The sequence below is a fragment of the Suillus plorans genome (assembly GCF_016647745.1).
Source record: "Suillus plorans strain S12 chromosome Unknown HD556scaffold_47, whole genome shotgun sequence".
NCBI lineage: Eukaryota > Fungi > Basidiomycota > Agaricomycetes > Boletales > Suillaceae > Suillus > Suillus plorans.
This window is the reverse complement of record NW_024537431.1, coordinates 267,892-287,164: the sequence shown is the minus strand read 5'-3', so window position 1 is coordinate 287,164 and position 19,273 is coordinate 267,892. Positions and strand designations below refer to the sequence as shown.

The 19,273-nt window shown below is 48.5% G+C and overlaps 9 protein-coding genes across 9 annotated transcripts; 4 read left to right on the top strand and 5 right to left on the bottom strand.

The window, feature by feature from the left end:
* Window positions 1-2,409: 2,409 nt before the first annotated feature.
* HD556DRAFT_681128 (uncharacterized protein) lies at window positions 2,410-5,046 on the bottom strand. The gene has a single exon (XM_041311292.1). The coding sequence runs from the start codon at window positions 4,762-4,764 to the stop codon at window positions 2,698-2,700; it is 2,067 nt and encodes a 688-aa protein (XP_041157768.1). The 5' UTR covers window positions 4,765-5,046; the 3' UTR covers window positions 2,410-2,697.
* On the bottom strand, window positions 4,852-5,157 carry HD556DRAFT_1202944 (uncharacterized protein; the record flags this gene model as incomplete). Its single annotated transcript, XM_041296410.1, has 2 exons — window positions 4,852-5,021; window positions 5,073-5,157. Coding segments are annotated over 2 exons (255 nt in total), but the record flags the coding sequence as incomplete, so codon positions are not given.
* Window positions 5,158-5,379: 222 nt separating this feature from the next.
* Window positions 5,380-8,802, bottom strand: HD556DRAFT_1488003 (glycoside hydrolase family 92 protein; the record flags this gene model as incomplete). Its single annotated transcript, XM_041308749.1, has 19 exons — window positions 5,380-5,708; window positions 5,757-5,837; window positions 5,888-5,972; window positions 6,021-6,059; window positions 6,111-6,195; window positions 6,255-6,405; window positions 6,460-6,508; window positions 6,555-6,641; window positions 6,703-6,784; window positions 6,839-7,143; window positions 7,193-7,276; window positions 7,325-7,658; window positions 7,709-7,810; window positions 7,870-8,092; window positions 8,146-8,328; window positions 8,380-8,419; window positions 8,473-8,500; window positions 8,554-8,578; window positions 8,631-8,802. 19 exons carry the CDS (start codon window positions 8,800-8,802, stop codon window positions 5,380-5,382), a joined length of 2,484 nt encoding a protein of 827 aa, XP_041157766.1.
* Window positions 8,803-9,003: 201 nt separating this feature from the next.
* Window positions 9,004-10,115, bottom strand: HD556DRAFT_681005 (peptidyl-tRNA hydrolase). Its single transcript, XM_041311291.1, has 4 exons — window positions 9,879-10,115; window positions 9,682-9,821; window positions 9,252-9,630; window positions 9,004-9,199 (listed from the first exon to the last, which is right to left on the bottom strand). The coding sequence occupies exons 1-3, from the start codon at window positions 9,953-9,955 to the stop codon at window positions 9,257-9,259; spliced, it is 591 nt and encodes a 196-aa protein (XP_041157765.1). The 5' UTR covers window positions 9,956-10,115; the 3' UTR covers window positions 9,004-9,199; window positions 9,252-9,256.
* Window positions 10,116-10,330: 215 nt separating this feature from the next.
* HD556DRAFT_1487991 (hemolysin-III related-domain-containing protein) lies at window positions 10,331-12,482 on the top strand (the record flags this gene model as incomplete). Its single annotated transcript, XM_041308748.1, has 6 exons — window positions 10,331-11,205; window positions 11,256-11,320; window positions 11,369-11,585; window positions 11,639-11,792; window positions 11,843-11,945; window positions 12,004-12,482. The coding sequence occupies 6 exons, from the start codon at window positions 10,331-10,333 to the stop codon at window positions 12,222-12,224; spliced, it is 1,635 nt and encodes a 544-aa protein (XP_041157764.1). The 3' UTR covers window positions 12,225-12,482.
* Window positions 12,483-13,098: 616 nt separating this feature from the next.
* On the bottom strand, window positions 13,099-14,252 carry HD556DRAFT_680877 (uncharacterized protein). The gene is made up of 5 exons (XM_041311290.1): window positions 14,170-14,252; window positions 13,951-14,108; window positions 13,721-13,905; window positions 13,447-13,670; window positions 13,099-13,399 (listed from the first exon to the last, which is right to left on the bottom strand). Exons 2-5 carry the CDS (start codon window positions 14,038-14,040, stop codon window positions 13,242-13,244), a joined length of 657 nt encoding a protein of 218 aa, XP_041157763.1. The 5' UTR covers window positions 14,041-14,108; window positions 14,170-14,252; the 3' UTR covers window positions 13,099-13,241.
* Window positions 14,253-14,936: 684 nt separating this feature from the next.
* Window positions 14,937-15,904, top strand: HD556DRAFT_1389179 (uncharacterized protein). Its single transcript, XM_041303507.1, has 4 exons — window positions 14,937-15,290; window positions 15,346-15,494; window positions 15,566-15,626; window positions 15,677-15,904. The coding sequence occupies exons 1-4, from the start codon at window positions 15,153-15,155 to the stop codon at window positions 15,737-15,739; spliced, it is 411 nt and encodes a 136-aa protein (XP_041157762.1). The 5' UTR covers window positions 14,937-15,152; the 3' UTR covers window positions 15,740-15,904.
* Window positions 15,905-15,992: 88 nt separating this feature from the next.
* Window positions 15,993-17,193, top strand: HD556DRAFT_1389172 (uncharacterized protein). The gene is made up of 6 exons (XM_041303506.1): window positions 15,993-16,180; window positions 16,269-16,406; window positions 16,452-16,608; window positions 16,664-16,803; window positions 16,875-16,935; window positions 16,985-17,193. The coding sequence occupies exons 3-6, from the start codon at window positions 16,468-16,470 to the stop codon at window positions 17,045-17,047; spliced, it is 405 nt and encodes a 134-aa protein (XP_041157761.1). The 5' UTR covers window positions 15,993-16,180; window positions 16,269-16,406; window positions 16,452-16,467; the 3' UTR covers window positions 17,048-17,193.
* An 883-nt stretch (window positions 17,194-18,076) lies between these two features.
* HD556DRAFT_1445847 (uncharacterized protein) lies at window positions 18,077-18,645 on the top strand (the record flags this gene model as incomplete). Its single annotated transcript, XM_041306997.1, has 4 exons — window positions 18,077-18,217; window positions 18,273-18,421; window positions 18,473-18,533; window positions 18,583-18,645. The coding sequence occupies 4 exons, from the start codon at window positions 18,077-18,079 to the stop codon at window positions 18,643-18,645; spliced, it is 414 nt and encodes a 137-aa protein (XP_041157760.1).
* Window positions 18,646-19,273: the final 628 nt, after the last annotated feature.

Here is a 19,273-nt window from a genome sequence, read left to right as displayed (position 1 = left end):
GGAAATACTGGTTATTACATGATGCAAATGTGGGACGAACCCTCGAGAATCTACGTACACGAACTCATTCGGTGACCGCATGGCACAACTCTTACATGGTAGTCGATTGGTTGGACTACTCCAGAGCAAATTCTACTGCTGCTTGACTAATGGAGCAACTGCGAAATCCTATTGATAAAAAGAACACCCACCACCAACAACATCACTGGAACGATGAATCCACCCCGTCCGATTGACACATGGCTTGTATGTGTCGTCACTGACTCCCAAGGAGGGGGATTCTGGAGTGAGAGCGTCTGAGGGTAGCAGAATGCTTGGTTTTTCAATGTGCGCCTAAATGGAGTCTATGGTTCTCCGACGTACGATTTACGATCCATCGACAGAGTTGAAAGTATCGCAGCCTCTGTACCCTTGCTCCGTTCAGTTACGCACAACTACACAGGCAGTTGTGTGACGAAAAATCCTCTTCTCCAAAGGTATCAACAACTTGAAGTAACATACGGCGCTGATCAGCTACTGCTCGAGTGTTGTGAATCATGTCAAAGAGCGAGGATTTGGCCGAAGGGCATTGTTGTAGCAGGCCATGATGCCGGTCTCCAAGCTCCAGTATGCATGCTTTATTCTGTGATACTTCCGCCTCGATCAGGGGTCTCGCTGAGTAGAGTGGGCGCTGCTGTGAGCTACAGAGTCCTATCGTATCAAGCGAACAGCTGAGGAGAAACAGAAAAAGGTCTTGACCTCGCACTGGAAAACGATTATAATTGAATATCAAACATACGACGTGATATCCCAAGAGCAATGGTCAGCACACAGATGAGTTCGAGGCGCGCTTAGAATAGAGTTTGGGGTGAATCGTGGGGCAGGTGGAACGTGAAGTAGAGTATGTGGTCGGCTTCTGCAAGTAGGGGATTGGCATCATCTAGTCTTGGGTCTGAAGAGCCAGTAAATGGTGTATATCAAGTCTGATATATTGGCTTTCTGAGCTACCAGGCATGATATTGCGATGGAGCAAAATGATGAGGATCAAGGATGGGCTGAGCGGTGGACGGAATGAGTGGGAAGGGAAGATTGGGGTAAGGATATGGGGACTGCGGATAGAGTTCGGCTGAGTGGGAGGTTGAGGCTTGGGATTCAGGTCATGCTGCATGTGTATTTCCACAGGTCAACGTTCAACCCTGAATACAATTGATCACTGCTATGACAAGTGGCGATGTCCCTGTTAGCATCCGGTATCGACATTGTCGAGGGCTGTTCGGCACGACAGACATTGGTATGACTTGAACGAAAGCACGCGAGTCGCCCTCGGATGTCTTATTGATTTCTAAACGTTCCTGTTCCTTTCAGGTATAGCTATTCAATGCCCGCGTCCAGTCCCCATCACTTCGTGCAGCAAGAAGGAATCCAGGTAAGGAGAGGCAAGAATAGGAAGATGGTGCCGAGAGAATAGTGAGGGAATGAGATTCAAACACTCTGATGGCGAAGAGAACGCATAGTCTAACATGCTAGCCAGGGCCCAGCAGTCATCGTCGCAATTATGAACGCGGATCTATGAAAGATGAAGTCAACAGTTTACGAGTCGAATAACGCTCAAATATTTCTTGTACCATAGTCATGCGAGCATCCTACGCGGTGAGTGTGGCAGAGGCAATAAAACATCTGTTGTCCGTCAAACGACTTCGCCGCAAGCGTTATAATTTCAACATGAATTGAATCGACGTTTTCGGATCAAGACGGCTTCGTTTAGGATCGTCACATACTAGTCACACGTGACTTCACCTCTTGGATCTATGCATCCGCATATATATGATAGTCCCTCTATCGCCCAGCCAACCATTCAACTGGTTACTCTTCCAACGACTCGGTTTTATACTACACGAGCCCACGCTCAATCTTCTTGCTGCCTTCCGCGCTGTCCTGGGCAAGTAATGGCTGAATTGCTAAGGCCAACGACTTGTCGGCAAGTTACATGTGTGATACAACAAGTGTAATCTAACATTCCCATCACTCATCGAGAAAATAGCAAGAACAGCAAGGAGGGAGGGTATCCTTGTCGGGGGTATCGTATCTTGTACAGTCTCCATTACACTGTTATCAGAGTCGAAAATTGCCCATTCTCAGAACGAATCGAAAATTTGTTACTGCACCGTCAGCGTCAGCATCACAATAACAGCCATACATGTTATTGAAGCCGAATAAACTCACTCCGCATTAAACTCCTTCAATACCTTTTCCACACTCCCCCGCCTGTTCTTCGTATAAGATACTGTGACTTTTATCGGTCCAACGTCCCGCCGCTCAAGAAGCAAATCGATGATCGCATTCGTCAGCGCACTGGTGAGTTCCTGAGGACTTTTGCCGGAAGAGTTTATTTCGAAAGTAGGTGGTGGGCGTTTGGGTGGGTCTGGTAAATATAGTAAGCAAGACAGTGCGAGATCTACGGAACACGAACGTACCAGCGAAAATGATCCTTGAAATTCTTGCTTTCACGGCACTCAGACGAGCCTGAATCTCAGAAGGGCACTGATCATCAGAAGAGTCCATTATCTCCCGTTTGCGTGATTCCTCGAGTCGGGTCACTTCTTTAAGTAGGAAGGCATGGCGGTGGGTTTCAGCCTCTTCTTGGGCAGGAGTGAGACGCGTCGGCTCTGGTTTGGGGCCAGAGTCTGGAGGTAAAGCTTTGGCTTAGTTCAAATCGCCTTAGTGGACACACATACCTGTATCTTGGGAATCATCGCCTGCGACTTGGGTATCACCACTTGCAAGGTTGGCAACTTGACTATCATCGACCGGTCCCTGATTACCTTGTTCACTATTTTCTGGCTCTTGACTATCCTTGCCGTTCTCTCGAGCACAATCCTCTCGGTTCGGGCTATCCGCACCTCGGGCATTGTCCCCAGCGTTTGAAGTCTCAATGTTCCCTTTGGTATCCTCACCGGAGTCTTGTCCACCCACGCCATCCGCATCTCCGATATTCGTGTTTGTAATTGCCTCTTCTCCTTCCCCTTTGGAGACCTTATCCTGCTCTTCTCCTTTCGCATCACCCTCGGCAGCTGGCGGCTTGGCAACAGCACCCTGACCTTTGGAACCCTCCGTGACCTGTTCGCCTGGTCGCTTCCCATCACCAATGCCTGCACCAAAATTCACCCCACGCGGATGCACAGGCGACTCGAATTCTTTGAATGGTGGTGGTGGATCATCATAAATATCAGCACCGCTGGTATCTAACGGATTAAACACCCTCGTGGTAGATTCATTACGCGCTCCCACATCTGGGAAAATTGGGTCTGGTTCGGTAGATGGAGATTTGAGGCCTGGCATAGGACGAATTGGGTTCGCAGGGTCGTAATCGGTATGGTTGCGGACGGAAGTGGATGTGAGACCTGGGCTTGTACACCTCGATTTGGACGTGGGCATCGGTGTATGGGTCCTGGAGAGAGGTGCAGGTGTGGGGGTCTTGGATAGAAGTGCAGGCGTGGGTGTGGTGAGTGGCGCTGGCGTTGGCGGTTTAGTTAGTGGCGCTGGCGGCATCGGTGTATGGGTCCTGGAGAGAGGTGCAGGTGGTGTAGGGGTCTTGGATGGAAGTGCGGGTGCGGGTGTGGTAAGTGGCGCTGGCGCTGGCGTTAGCGGTTTAGTGGGTGGCGGTGGCGTTGGCGTTGGCGGTTTGGTGAAGGGCGCTGGCGTTGGCGGCTTGATCTGGGGTGCTGAAGCGGGCGTTAGGTCTGGGAGAGTGGCGGGGGTCTTGGGCGGGGAGAGTGGCGTACTCAAACCAAGCACTGAGCTCATGTGCACACCGTCACTACCAGGATGTGCTTGAGGCGTGCCGGAATGTTGAGGCGTCTGGCCGTCTGGCCGTATTGCAAACCCGCCGATTCCAGCAGCACTATCGGACAGGATGATCTGTTCAGGATGACGAAGCATCGAGTGTTCCCATTTGCTGCTGTGTCCTGTCGAATTCGGCTGATTACCGGAAATAGGCTTATTTTGTACCGACACCCCCGCTGAGCTCGCCCGTTGATGAGGTGGCGTGCGTGATTTCCCAATATCAGGGCCTCGGTCCTTACCAACTTCCCTGACACCGGTGCCAGTGTTTTGGTTCGATATGCCCGCGCCAAAGGTGGATGATAAATTCCTTACACGGGAAGCAGGACGTGATTCTAGTGGTAGAACTGGTGGCGCATGGATAGAAAGATCGATCTCAGAATCTGAGATGAGAGGGAGACCTTCAATATATGAGCGGGGGGTAGGGGAGATGATTTTGGATGTGAATGCTATTCCGACTGCAGCTACGGGTGGAGTTAAGTCGAGCACGCTGAGGTCTGCACCCTGTTCCTGCTCTTGTTCTTGCATGTGAGACGGCACGGCAGTGTGTACCCGGTCGTCATCTTGAATCGGTATAGCCTGGTCGTGCCTTAAAGAATCAGACGTGTTAGAGAGAAGGGACGAGCGAGGAGAGGGTGTGTCTGGGTTGAAAGAAGGAGGAAATTCAGGGTCGACATCAATGTGAATGAGGGCCGGGGAGGGTCCTAGAACAACTTCACGCGTAAGAGTGTTCGTCACGGAAGAGGTTACTTGGCTGGAGGGCGAGTTTGATGTTGAGCGTCTCTGCAGGATCGGAGTTGGGGAAGCTGGCGGGGCAGCACGCGTGCTCGATACAATGCTGGATGATGGAGGACTAGACAAAAGATCCGGTACACGATTTGAAATAGATATGTTTGGGACCTGTATATCGTTTTCAATCCTCCATCGTGGCATGGATCTCCTCATGGCTTTGACATCTTTCCTTAGCGCCCTGTATACATGCCTCAGCCCCGTCTCTCGCAACACACTGGGCGCTACGTCAGCAAGGAGGAGCCCAACGAGTGTCCATGCGCCAGTGAGGGCAAAACGAACTAGCGAGTTCGTGAGCAAAAAGTCGATAACGAACCGAGTCGCAAGGGCAAGATAAGCATCATTAGGATTTCGCGGATTTTTATGGAGGAAATGTGAGAGTACAAATCCTTCCCAGAGCCCAACGAGTGTACCTTGAATGATAATAATTAGATGGGCCACTCATCAACAGTAACAAGACGCACCAGTAAGCCTATAATCACTGTCAGTCACGATGTCGATAACACTGCGTAGGGCGAGCCCAAGACCGATGGCGATGATATTGTCCATGTTATCACATACGTCGTGGAGGATGACGAGCCCGATTAGCTTAGCGGACCTCGCAGCTTAATTTGTGATCGAGCAACGATCGGATCGCGACTCGAGGCTTCAATATCAATTATCGCACGGACCTACTATGTGTGCAAACAAGGACAAATTACATGACGACCTTGACCGTCACGTTCCGACTCGCATGTTGTCACAATCCGCAACAGAATCATCGATTTGCTTCTATCGTGCCCTAGCAAATCCTCCCATCGACAGACTCTCTGGTACAGGCCCACCACAATCATACGTTTTGTCCTCCGTGACAACTATTTCGATCTCCCCACCCACTCTGAACGTATCATAGAAATCAACGTAGCATCTACTTTTCGCAGGCACTCCATTGATCGTCACATTTTTCACGTACGCGGGCACACCATCGGGTATCGGGTACGCCACAGACGCACCAGAGTAGTTGGTAACAGTTACCGTAGTGCTGGTGTTGAGGTAGGCATTGTGGATAGTATATTTTGGCGTGAAGGGCGAGACAATAAGGTAATGCGTCGTTGAGGGAACTGCACCCGAGTTAATTGTATGGATGGGTGAACGAATGAGGAGCATACCTGGGTACAATCCTAAGAGATGAAACCCGAGGAGTGTTGCCATTGCGGCCTGATCGTCGTTTCCAGGAAGACCCGCGGTTTCTGGATCTAATTCAGCATCACTCCATATCAGCTAGCTTCTCCAATCTTACCGATATTGAAGTTATTCATGACAACATCGCGGACACGGTCCACAGAACGCCAAGGTTGGTTTACATAGTGGTATCCGATAGGTGTCTGCTCTACAGGTCAGCATCGTTTCAACCGTGTATATTAGAGAATAACCTGGAAAGAAGGCTCGTTGCCTGCTAGATAATATCCTTCCTGGATATCACAAGTCAATATTAGTCAGGACGACCCGTAGGATGAACCTACGTCAAAGAAATGGTCGAGTCGACTCGTGAACGTTGTATTTCCTCCCATGAGCTCAACCAAGTATTCCGTATCGTGAGGTGCATACCTGTCATTGCCCCTCGTAAGGCATCCAGCACATCTTGACGCAAGAACAGAGAAACTCACCAGCTATACTCCCACGATGACGATTCGTAGAACCCGCTCTGATTATCCTCCTGAAGCGAGCACTCTTGACTGCTCCTGGTGTCCTTCGGCGAGCAGTCGACAGGGTCGGTGTTATAGAAGGTTCCATTGGAGAATCTCTTCTGCATGAACCCTGCGATGACAGCGTCAGGATTCACATCCCCATCACTACATCGACCCAACAAACCTTGGTATCCATCACTGTACACAGTTGCATCCCAGACATTGCGGTACCACTGTAAAGTTTGCGATCAGTGATTTTTGACGCCGCTATTCGCTCACATATGATCGGTTCGTGTAATATTCAACATCGTCCGTTTTGCCAAGCACTTGTGCCACCTGACGAATACCGAAGTCCTGGAATGCATACTGGAATGGATACAGCCGGGTCATGAGATCGTAACGCCAGCATTGATCACGGAGCATTCACCTCAAGAGTTCTACTTCCCTCCCTGGTCTGTCTACCGGTACTCCCAGTGTCTAGAACAGCAAAGGGTACATAAGAAAATTGCCTGCAAATCTAATTCAGCGCTCATATCTAATACGGTATTAACGAAGTCACGCACTTGTATACATTCACCTGCCTGCCCATTGTATTCCATTCGGGCGGATTCACCTGCCCGTCCGCGACAAGCGCGGCATACAAGTCGTTGAGGTCGATTCCCAGCGCCTGCGCCTCACTGTGATAATTCACCGCAAACTGTGCCACGATGCTGTCACCGCTTGACCCGCCCTGTGTCCACCCAGGAAGATTGTTCGCGCGGCATTCCGGCATCCAGCCGAGTTTACGCCAGCCATCGATGTAGTTGTCCACGATTTGTGCGAATTCGATTGGGGAGTGAAGAGTCATGAGGGGGTAAAATGTTCGGAACTACGTATGTAGGTGAGTCAAATTCTGACATCACATTATTGCTGCTCACCGTGTCCCAGCTACAGTAAAGAGAGTCAAAGTAGAATGATGTCGTGTTCGCAAACGCGCCTTGAGTTTCTAGAGTAGCATTATTCTGCAAAAACACGGTTAGTTCAACTTCGTTACGATGGTTTACACCTACAGGAGTCAATGACGCTCGGTACAACGAAGAATACAGCATCTCTGTCACATTAGCGGGCGTGTTTACAACATCGATCTCGATCTTGCTGAGCTTCTCTTGCCAAAGAGCCTTGGACGCCTTCTGGATTTCCTCAAAGGAACTTGTGCCGATTTCCTCCTCGGCATTGGCACAGGCCTGGTCCGTCGATACGAATGAAATACCCACACGAAGGATCACTTCCTTTGGGTTATCCTCATATGAGAAGAGTGCACCTGATTGGTAGGGTGTACCCCCTATCAAGTTCTGAGAGAGATTAAGATGGGTCTGACCAAGTCCTTTTGCGTCGAGACCGTACCTGATGAGCGTATTGTTAGTTAAATTATGACAGCAGTGCGCAGTGCTCACTTATCACCCGTCCAGACGCCATATTCACTCAGTTTTTGAGTTCCGCTGTTCAAGAGATCATAACAAGCAAATGCCTGGTAGTGGTACTCGCCGGGACCGAAACTAACGCACAATCAAGCTGATTTACCACATCACTGACCCAAAGGACATTCAATGCCCACCTGGAACCGTAGTGGCCGCCAATCGTGATACGACCATTTTCTGGGTCAATATCAAGGGTCCCGCCCGCAAATGATGCCGGCAAGTCATTGGCTAGGTCGAGTACAAAGTACGGTTTCGAGCCCCCTGGGAATGTGAAGCGTTCTATCCCAGCACGACGCGTCGATGTAGCTTCCATCTTGATATCATTATCTAAAGTCAGTGAAAAGTAGCCTGGGTACGCGTCTGTTGCGCTCATTTCAGCTCCTGGGACTTCCATACAACACAAGACGCCATACCATCACTATCGTTCTTCCTGTACCTCTCACGCGCCTCCAGCGTGGTCGTGCACGTGTCAAATCCTGAAGGACAAAGGAGGGGCATGACCTCGAAGTTACCATACGTCCCGAGGGATGACCCCGTGCCACTGTCATGCAGGGGACTCATTCCGCGAGCTTTCTGGGATGGATCCGAGATGTACCCTAAGGGCGATTCATCGTAACGGAGCGTGCACGACCTGCAGAACAACTTACCCGCTGGCGCGTAACCCGTGAAGTCGGTAGTGAATTTGACCTGGAGATAGGCATACGTGTTGTCGTCACGGTCATGTTTGAATTGAGACGTACCATTCCAAAGGGCACCGACGCGCCTGGACTGCATGGCAGGCATCGTTCAACGACTTACGACGCGTCATGGAGGGAACCTACCAAACATCCCCATAATTGGTATAATCTGGGAAATAGCTGTCAGTACACGTGAAGCTGCCGAAAGAAACCCGATCTACCAGTTCCGATGAAAGGATTCACGAAAGCAGTGTAGTCGATATCCGTGGATTTGTTAGATGCCTGCGCAGCTGCTATAGCAGCACTGATACGTGCTTGAACTTCTGGTGATGGTTGAGCATAGGTCGTGCCAATACACACCGCAGCAGCAGATGCTAGTAGCCAACCAACCATGATCACACCCGTAGTTCGCTTCGTGTTGTGGGGATTAACTAACGCTATATAACAGCGCTTATGTAGATCTTCCAAAAAATTTATATACTTTCATTTAATGACCGAACACTGTCGGACAACGGCATCAGTACATGGACAACACTGCACCCTTACGTGCCATCGCGTGCAAGTCGGTGAGGCTGAATCATACCCGTGACGTAGCTCCGACGGTAAGGTATCGTTATGGCCACGCCACGTAAAATACGTGATGTACATATGGAGACGAAAAGTACACGCATCAGTCTGCGAGTACTACGGGGGCGTTCAATGTCGGGACTTCGCTGGCGTTGAACGGAAATGAAGCCGTCACCACGGGTTTGCCACGCGTCGTGGCGAATACCCCATGCTTGTCCGAGGTCTAAGGCCAAAACTTATTAACAGATTAACAAAGCGCTGAGATATGAACCCACAAAGGTCACGGTAAGCCTTGGCTCTCAACCTGTTTGCGCGCAATACGTTCGAGTTCGTTACAAATGAGGTCGAGGCCTATACCATCGCCATTCCAATAGTATTTCTCTTCCTCTGAAAGCTTCGACAGAACATATTCTGCTGCATCACCAGGACCTCTACCAATGCCAATACGAAATCGATGAAAATGGGTTTCGCCTCCGAGTGCAGATATGATGCTGCGTACACCGTTGTGCCCATTGGCAGAACCACCTATTTTTGGAGACAAAGCCTTCGGTTTATGAGATAGTGAATCGTGGATAACGACCATTGCATCTGAGGCTTTGACAGAATTGCGGAGAGCTCCTGCCACTGATGGACCGGTGATATTCATGAGGGGCTCTGGCCGAGTGTTTAAAGCCATTGAGAAACTAGAACAGTTAAATCACTAACTTGGTTTCAGGAGTGTCAGAGATACAGCAGTTTGGCCTAGCGTGACCTTTGAACGTCCAGTCACGCCCCCCATCGTTCTGTCAGTGGACATATGTATATGAAATCTTGCAGCTAAGGCGTCAATTATAAGATGCCCGATGCTGCGGTTCCAGTCAGTTTTTCGTGTCAGATGACATCTGTAAGTAATGAGAACCTACCTATGGCGGGTCTGGGGAAACGGAAGGTTACCCAGGCCTACAACAAGCAGTTGGGGAAGTCCTGAAGCGACGGTCATCCTGCGAAATTTGTTGGGTATGTGTCGGGTATTGGTGTATACTGAAGGTCAATGAGAAGAGTCGAGTTTTAGTAAGCCTTCAAGAGCTCCTCGACTCGGAGTCCGAGTCATAGTAGCTGGCAGCCGGTGCACTCGAATTGAACGTGACCGTCTATTACCAAGTGTGTCCCAAATTTAGCAATAAGTGTGACAAAAGGCACAAAGGCAATTATGCCGACAAGATACCATATTTAGAAGCGTTTCGGAGGATGTATACTAATTCCGACGTCCTCACTTCTGACGGTCTACAGATAGGCGAGGCTCTTGTTTGTTCTTCCGTCTTCCGTCTTCCGTTTTCCGTTTTCCATCTTTTATCTTCCATCTCATTTTTATACGATGTCGTCGACTGCGACGGAGGCAAATATTGAACTCCGTCCTCGTCACAGACGTCGCTTTTCCACGAATGATCCACAGCGTAACCTCCGCCTGGCTATCTGCCAGCGCCTGCCTCATTCACTTGAGGCACTCGACCTCTCATCTAACTCAGCCAAAGAGACTTTTGCTGCGCTTCGGTACCTCGTCCTATCCTATTTAGAAGACATTGAGATGCGATTGGCCACACTCGAATCTCCAATTACTGACCTTCACCTCGCTGAGGCTTTGAAGAATAAGGGTGGTTGCTCTGTCGAAGAAGCCAGACAGTGGGTTAAAGATGCCCTCGAGATGCTCCGTAGTATTCGAATGGATGTTTGCTCTCACTTCCCGGACCTCCATCTTCCAGACATATCTCCAGTAAAGTCTCATCTCCCCGAACTCCCCGATGTCCCTTCCCTGAGCGACGTGCGCTCGCGTCTACCTGATATTCCGAACGTCCGTCCACATATGGCAGCCCTAGCTCCAAGCGATATTATATCGCTGTTAGAACATGCCTACTCCCGCTTTTCCGACTTTGACTTTTGTGGTTTTCTGCCAACTCTTTCCGCTCGCTTCCAGTCCTTCCATGCGCACCTACGTTCGTTTGACCCTCGCTCTAGTGAGCTTCCATCTCTCCCGGGAAATTCTCACATATCCGGCCTCATCGATTCCATCATGTCCTCCGAACTCATCACTGAACTATCTGATGATGTCACTGAAGCAGAGGCCATGATAGAAGTGGCAGCAAAGGACATTGCTCGTGCAGTAAAACAATCATTACAAGGATCACAACTAATTGAGTATGTCGACCTTCCGCCAAAATGGCGAAACAACCCCTTTGTCCTCGGAGGCTATCGGTATGTGGCAAATCCTCACCCTCTTTGCAACACGTTCATTCGTGCATCAGGTTCATCCCCCTAGAAAAGTGGCCGCTTATTATTATGTCACTGTTCGCTGTACACAATGAAACCCGTACGTTATATTTCTTATGAATATCGTTACATGCTGACTAGCACAAAGTGAACATACACACGCATCTCATTCCATTCATTCTTTGGCTCATTAACTTGATATCCATATTTAACGCATCAAATATCGTAGACGCTCCGGAGGTGGCATTTATTTCATTTGCTCTTTTGTGCCTTTTCAGCAGTGTGGTCTGGCATACCATGGCCGGCTGTGCACATCCTCAGGGCATGGAGCTTTGTGCACGGATAGATTATGTAGGCATTGGATGGTGAGTACAATTCAACGCTTCTTGAATTTGCTGAATCATTCACATCCCACCAGGCTTATCAGCGCCTCAGTTGGCACCGTCGTATATTATGGCTTCCAGAATTGTCATCCAGAAGTGGGAAACGCATTCCTTGTTTGTTGCTTGATGACTGGGATTGCAGGGAACGCATTCCCATTCTTTAAATGGTTCGATCAGGCCGAGTATAAAGTAATGACGTTTTTCGCTCTTTGAATTTCTTACTGACTTGATTCCTTCAGCACTGTCGCATTGCTTTCTTTTTGTCCCTTGCATTTACCGCCGCCGCCCCGATGACAGCCCTCGCATACCTCCAATCGCCTGCGCAGATGTTCGCTTTCGTTTGTGAGTCCCTTCTTCTACCATACCGCAAAACATCCCCCGTATTGATAAGCTTTTCTAGACCCCGTCTGGCCCTCCATCACATCGTACCTCATCGGCCTTGTCTTCTACGCAACACATATCCCGGAACGCTTCCTTTCCGAGCGGTACTCTCACTGGCTGGACTGGTGTGGCGGCGGTTCTCACGCAATCTGGCACATTTTTATTGTCATTGCTATTGGCCAACACCGTGCTGCGATGGCAGAGCTCCGACGCGGCGTTGAGTGTCATGCTGTATCGTGACGCTGATTTTTTAATTGGGCTGAATGCATTTAGAGGAGCATTACTGATCTGCGTGACTGTTTGCTGCCATCTAAGCATAAGTAGGGATCAATTATTCCGTCCTTAGGGTATGCTAGATATATACAAGAACACCCTTCGGCCGGCTCTTCGACGATATAAATATTCTATTTACAATAAAAACTGAGGAAATACAGCACTAGCATTACCCCTACAAATAGACAGGGTCTCTTACTCGACAACGCTGTATACAATTGACCGTGAGCGTTGAAGAGATCAATCAGGGTTCGCGCTGACATCACACCCAGATCTATATCCATTGAATGTAATTGCATATGTGGATCGCAGAAGAGACCGTCTTTGATTCACTGTCTATGACAAACGGTTTGGATGGAATGCGCGAAGTCTTCACCGAACTGGTCGTTACGTTGAAGTGTGAACTTACAGGGCAGGTAAGTTAATTACCGCTATAAAGTGACACGGTAGATATCTTACCCCCACCGTATCAGTTATCAGTGCAAAAAAATGGGCCACTGATGGGCCGCCAGAGTCGTCGTTTCGCCTGCAGGCTGCCCTGGACCTGACTGCAAGTCCCCAAAACGGTATAAGTATTCCTGGCCGATTGCAAATTACAACCTCCGCATGACGATAGCCACCAAGCCGCGCTAAATGATGCAGACACCGAGGCGAACGTCCTCGGTATTCTCTCAACCAACAAGGTTTGTACGCAGGCATGGTTTGAGATCTTGAGACCAGTGCGTATTCATCTTTGATAATATATTGTGTTTGTAGTAGCAGCTCAGGAAATATAACATTAGCACAATTTTGTCACTCGTTCATCTCTGCAAATAGACACATCGCATATGCGAGTTGCAGAGGGAACTATCTTCAATTCACTGTCCACGAACATCATTCTCCCGCCTACAAGGGGGTCATTGCACTGCTGAGCCACGAGGCGATTTCAACTCACTCCTCGATCGCATCGTGAATGTGCTCATCTTCTCGTTGACTGAAAGGCAACTAGAACTTGGAACGAGGCTTTATTAGCCTATACAAGGGCACATATTTTGCGGTCGGGTATCCTTCACGGGAAATGCCATAGGCAGACCATCCTCGAGCATTGACACCTGGTGCAGTAGGCCCGGTGGCGCAAAATGTCACGGAACATTTTTCTGGTCCTATGCTAAGTGAACAGCACAGAAGAATTTACACATGCCGGACTTACTATTGGGAGACAAGTACATCATAAATGCTGCGCAAGTTGTAACTTCGGAGATGACGTACTTCCCTTTGAGGACATCAGGTATGGAATTGAGCAGCTCGATGATGCGCTCATTCTTGGGAAAGCTGATGTATCTTGGCTTGTACATGACCAGCACAGCTGCTTGTTTCCTACCATCGAACTCAAACTCAACTTTGAGAGCAACATTCGCTGCACCAGGCACGGCGCTGCAACACAGTCAGATATGTACCCAAACATTGCATATTGTAGCACATACGCTTCAGTATTTGTGCTGAGGTCCCTGGCAATCACACCCTCCGATTTGACGATGAGGCTGTCTTCCCCTTCCTCCTCTACGGGGCATAGTGCCGGATCCGTCATATCGATAATTTTATCTGCGTAAATGTTCCCAAACACCTCGAATTCTCCAGTTGAATCGTTGTTCATTCCATAGTCGCCCACCTGTGCCTGTCAGGTTGACTGAAACCAAGTGGTATATTTACATACCCTTATCTCTATTGGTAGATCCCAGCTAACCTGGTAGTTGGATGTAACGCCATAAATGAGGTCGATATACTTCCGTGACTCGGACTTCATCGCAATGATGTTGCCAGAAGACGTGCAAAGTCTTGGGTACCATGGGCAGCATAGACTTCTTTATATGCCTTTGACTGGCGCTAAGATATGATCAATGAACAAAGGCTTAAGTGAACGGGTCATAACTACCTGTCTTAGTGCAAGCTTCACAGGACAATAATCGAGGTTACTTCGAGACAGAAGCCACATGCGGCGCGATAAGCACATGATAGTTCCCACGGTTACGATTCACTTAACACGCTGCAAAGGTCGATGCGGTTTTGTTATGCAAAACCAACAGATAAGCCTAGACTCCCTTGAACAAGATTCAGACCTCAAAAAAAGACATACCAAAAGTACTATTTGCTCTGGAATTCCATGAGGTGGAGCGTCCAGGGATGAAGCTTAAGTGGTGTAAGTGTCTGACCTCATTGACGAATTCATAAGACTCGTAACTGTCGTGACAGTTCCCGTCATGGTACCTACTGTGATGAGTGATGTCGTTCAGGCCGGCTCCTTCTCTGTTTATAGCGAGCTCCCTGGTGTCTTTCGCCCTCCATCCGAGTTCATCGAACTGGCTGTTGAAGCTCAAGTTAAAACTTACAAGACAGGTAAGTTAATTATTACTGCTTAGACATCTTACCCCCACCGTATCAGCTATCAGTGAAAACCAATGGGCCATCATGGAAAATGCAAACCTAATTATTGGGAAGATTCGCTGATGACTTTACTGATGGACCGCCAGAATTGCTGTTTCACCTGCTCTGCTGATGATGGGGCTGGCAGGCCTGTCCTATGAAGGTAAGTGTAAGTATTTCTGGCCGATTGGAAATTATACCTGGATACAATAGCCACCAATCAAGCCGGCGTGCATGAAATGCACCTGATGCCATGTTATCGATGGACTGCCACTGCCAGACTTTGAAATTTCGTCTGCAGGAATATCAAGGATCTACAAATGTGTCAGCCTGTGAAGGACAATCGCTGCCAAAGTCCGGTTTAAGCCAAGTCACCGACCCATGTGCATCTTCATATCACCGTGGCCAGCTCACTATAAAGCCCCATGAAAACACCGCCAACCGACATTCATCCGATTTACATCCTAACTCCCACTCAGACTTCACGCAGCAATCATGACGAAACCTCCGCGGGGCACCTATGTCATCGTTAACAGGGTTCTCTCTCCAGCTGACGAAAGGCTTGCGATCACCTACAACGGTCCAAATCAGCCTTTGACCGTGAATACCAGGACCGATTCTTCTCACCAGCGTGTATGTGCTCCACGTCGTTTTATGTGTACTGCTTGGGTACATATCACATTTGAAGTGGATCGTTCGGGATTACGACCAGAACACCAAATCCCTGGTTCCTGTCGATGCTACTGCCCTCCAAGTTGCTTGGGGTCCCGACTGCGCGACAGTACTTCCAGCACATAACTATGTATGGGCAATTAGAGAAACCAACTCAGGATACACGTGAGTTCCACCTCGTTATTTGTGTTTCATTTCATGAATGGGTCGAATTACTTATCAACCGAATCCTCCAGTATCCAAGATGGTGGAGTAACTGTGTTTTGGGGAGTTGCGGATGCAGTCAACAATGCTACGGTAAGGTTTATGGGGCTAACATGGATTTACCGTTGCTGAGAATTCAGCAGGTCACCATTGGAACCGGCACTGGTGACGAAAAGCAGAGGTGGTTTTTCGAAAGAGTGCTGTAGTCTGTAGACCTTGGAACGAGTTGAAATGAGCACTAGTTACATCAGTAAATGGTGTTGTCCCTCGAGAACCCAATCAATGTATTAGTATTATGACTGCTCAGGCTGTGGATTGGGATGCATATGATAACTGCAATATTCACCTTGCTCCGCAAGGTCATGTTCCCCAGTTAAATGCCGAGCCTCAGCGGGAAGTCACCTGACCTCGATTGCGCGTCCCGATCGGGCGGGAACATCCAAGTCTCTACAAGCGTGACGTTCACACCTCTTCTTTCTCCACTCCGTCGACCATTCATTCCGTGCATTTCGTCAGCTTAGCTTAGCTTTTCTTTTCTTTTCGCCACTTCGCTGACGAATGTGGCTGTCGGAGCCATTCATTACTTCAGCTTACCATTTTGTGCTAATTCATCAAAACTAATTCCATCAGTTGTTGGTTGGTTGCCAGTGAGTGTGCTTTTGTGTTCACCGACAGGCGTGACAATATTGTTGTATGTATATCCCGCGGACTTGGAAATTTCGTCTGTGGGCCCAGTGTGTCAAGCATCTACAAATGTTTCAGCCTGTGAAGGACAATTGTCACTGCCAAAGTCCTGTTCAAGCCAACCGACGCATATACATCTTCAGATCATTGTGACCAGCTCACTATAAAGCCCCGTGAAAATGCTTGCTAGTGCGCCAACCGACATTCATCCAATTTACATCCTAACCCACTCAGACTTCACGCAGCAATCATGACGCAACCTCTCGAGCCGGGCACCTATGTCATCGTTAACAAGATTCCCTGTCCAACTAACGAAAGGCTTGCGATCACCTACAACGGTCCAGATCAGCCTTTGACCGTGAATATCAGGACCGATTCATCTCGCCAGCGTGTATGTGCTCCACGTCGTTTTATGTGTACTGCTTGGATACATATCACATTTGAAGTGGATCGTTGAGAACAAGACCAGATCCCTGGTTCCTGTGGATGCTACTGACTTCCAAGCTGTTTGGGATGCCGACTGCGCGCGTACAATTCGGAAATATAATTTCGCATGGATCATTCAACCAACCAACTCAGGATACACGTGAGTTCCACCTCGTTCTTTGTGTTTCATTTCATAAACGAGTCGAATCACTTGTCAACCGAATCATCCAGTATTCAAGATGATACAGGAACTGCGTTTTGGGGAGTTCTGGATGCAGTCAACAATGCTCCGGTAAGGTTCATAGGCTAACGTGGATTTACTATTGCTAAGAATTTAGCAGCTCGTCGTTGGATACGACACCGGTGACGAACAGCACAGGTGGTCTTTCGAAAGAGTGCTGTAGACTTCGGAACAAGTTGAAATGTGTAGCCACCGGCCGTGACATCAGTAAATGGTGTTGTTTCTCGAGAAACCAATCGATGTATTAGTATTATGATCGCTCAGGCTGTGAATTATGATGCATATGATAACTGCGATATTCACCTTGCTCCGCAAGGTCATGTTCCCCAGTAAAACCAACTTGATGTCGAGCCTCAGCGGGAAGTCACATCCAAGTCTCTGAGCGAACAACAAGCGTTTACATCTCTTCTTTCTCCGCTGCGTCGACCATTCACCGGCACCCCGTGCATTCCGACAAAGGTCTGTCGGAGCCATTCATTAGTACTACTCAGCTTACCATTTTGTGTTAATTCATCAAAACCAATTCCATCAGTTGTTGGTTGGTTGAGTGTGCTTCGATGTTCACATGCACATCGCCCTCAGCACTTAACGTTATAACAATAAGGAAATACGGTACTGAGTGCGCCCCTAGTGGAGCACTCGTATTGTCTAAGCGCAGTTCCAAAATTGTGGCCCACTTCAGCCCACTTCTCGTCTAACGTAGTCGATCATGTCCATTCTCTCGTCAAATGTATATCAGAGTTAAAATATAGTGTATGTGATCATTTAACACAACTATTGTATCTGCGCGTGATAACATGTCCTTTAGAATCTAACAATATATCAGTCCATACCCAACATTTTTCATTCAAGTATATTCACCATTTGATCACGAGTAATGGTGAACATTTTCCGACTCTGGTCTTAAATTCTTAGTGCGAACACAGCTTTGTAGATATCAATAATTCGTCTCCGAATTTGAGTAGGACATGTTATGTTTGGCTGTGTCTCAGGTGTGAGGTTGTATGTATGCATCTGCGGGGGTGTGTCAAGGATCGGATCTACAAATGTTTCAGCCTGTTGTCGCTGCCACAAGCCAACCGACACATATGCATCTTCATATCACCGTGGACAACGCACTATAAAGCCCCATGAAAATGCTTGCACCAACCGACATTCATCCTAACTCCAACTCAGACTTCACACAGCAATCATGACGAAACCTCCCGCGCCGGGCACCTATGTCATCGTTAATAAAGCTCTCTCCCCAAATAACGAAAGGCTTGCGATCACCTACAACGGTCTAGATCAGCCTTTGACCGTGAACATCAAGACCGATTCTTCTCACCAGCGTGTATGTGCTCCACGTCGTTTTATGTGTACTGCTTGAATATATATCACATTTGAAGTGGATCGTTCAGGATCACGACCAGAACACCAAATCCTTGGTTCCTGTCGACGCTACTGCCCTCCAAGCTGCTTGGGGTGCAGACTGCGCGACAGCACTTCCAGCACATAGTTATGTATGGACCATTACAGAAACCGACTCAGGATACAGGTGAGTTCCGCCTCGTTCTTTGTGTTTCATTTCATGAACCGAATCCTCCAGTATTCAAGATGGTGTAGGAACTGCGTTTTGGGGAGTTGCGGATGCAGTCGACAATGCTCCGGTAAGGTTCATAGGCTAACGTGGATTTACCGTTGCTGAGAATTTAGCAGCTCGTCGCTGGGTCCGACACCGGCGACGAAAAGCACAGGTGGTCTTTCGAAAGAGTGCTGTAGACTTCGGAACAAGTTGAAATGTGTATAAATGGCGTGGTTTCTCGAGAACACGATCGATGTATTAGTATTGTGACCGCTCAGGCTGTGAATTAGGATGTATATGATATTCACCTTGCTCCACAAGGTTATGCTCCCCAGTTACATAAACTGACTTGATGGTTGAGAAATTTACGGCTCAACGAGAAGAGTCACATGTCCTCGATCGCACGTCCCGATCGGGCGGGTTCAATATTCAATCCGGGCGATGGGTGGGCTTGCGTCGGCTGAGTTCGCGTCTGCCACGGCGTTAGCATGAGAGGTTCTCCTGATGTCGCGGGTCAGTATCTGGGGACAAACGGCGTGTTCATGCGATCGATGCTGGGCCTATATCACCTTCTGCAAAATCTACACTCACCAGTTACTCTTATTTTTTGCCTGACAATTTAGTTGCTTTGTTTGCTTGATTGTTTACACTTGAGCGCCGAGCCATCGATGTACTTAGTAACCTGTGCTTGCATGAGCGTAAATGGTCAAATATAAATATATTACTCATGCACGTCAAATCCAAATTTACCAGTCCGTCTATCGACGCCTTGCCTCATAGACGGGGCTGTTCGAACACCCTATGTCCGAGACATAGCCCTATTCG

Coding starts and splice junctions, on each gene's coding strand:
- HD556DRAFT_681128 (XM_041311292.1), bottom strand. CDS start 4,764: ATGAGGAGATCCATGCCACGATGGAGGATTGAAAACGATATACAGGTC.
- HD556DRAFT_681005 (XM_041311291.1), bottom strand. CDS start 9,955: ATGACCGTCGCTTCAGGACTTCCCCAACTGCTTGTTGTAGGCCTGGGT. Junction 9,822..9,878: donor TTTCCCCAGACCCGCCATAG/GTAGGTTCTCAT, acceptor CTGGAACCGCAG/CATCGGGCATCTTATAATTG. Junction 9,631..9,681: donor TCTGACACTCCTGAAACCAA/GTTAGTGATTTA, acceptor ACACTCGGCCAG/AGCCCCTCATGAATATCACC.
- HD556DRAFT_680877 (XM_041311290.1), bottom strand. CDS start 14,040: ATGAAGTCCGAGTCACGGAAGTATATCGACCTCATTTATGGCGTTACA. Junction 13,906..13,950: donor ATCTACCAATAGAGATAAGG/GTATGTAAATAT, acceptor TGACAGGCACAG/GTGGGCGACTATGGAATGAA. Junction 13,671..13,720: donor CTCAGCACAAATACTGAAGC/GTATGTGCTACA, acceptor ACTGTGTTGCAG/CGCCGTGCCTGGTGCAGCGA.
- HD556DRAFT_1389179 (XM_041303507.1), top strand. CDS start 15,153: ATGACGAAACCTCCGCGGGGCACCTATGTCATCGTTAACAGGGTTCTC. Junction 15,291..15,345: donor CCGATTCTTCTCACCAGCGT/GTATGTGCTCCA, acceptor TCACATTTGAAG/TGGATCGTTCGGGATTACGA. Junction 15,627..15,676: donor ATGCAGTCAACAATGCTACG/GTAAGGTTTATG, acceptor AGAATTCAGCAG/GTCACCATTGGAACCGGCAC.
- HD556DRAFT_1389172 (XM_041303506.1), top strand. CDS start 16,468: ATGACGCAACCTCTCGAGCCGGGCACCTATGTCATCGTTAACAAGATT. Junction 16,804..16,874: donor CCAACCAACTCAGGATACAC/GTGAGTTCCACC, acceptor CGAATCATCCAG/TATTCAAGATGATACAGGAA. Junction 16,936..16,984: donor ATGCAGTCAACAATGCTCCG/GTAAGGTTCATA, acceptor AGAATTTAGCAG/CTCGTCGTTGGATACGACAC.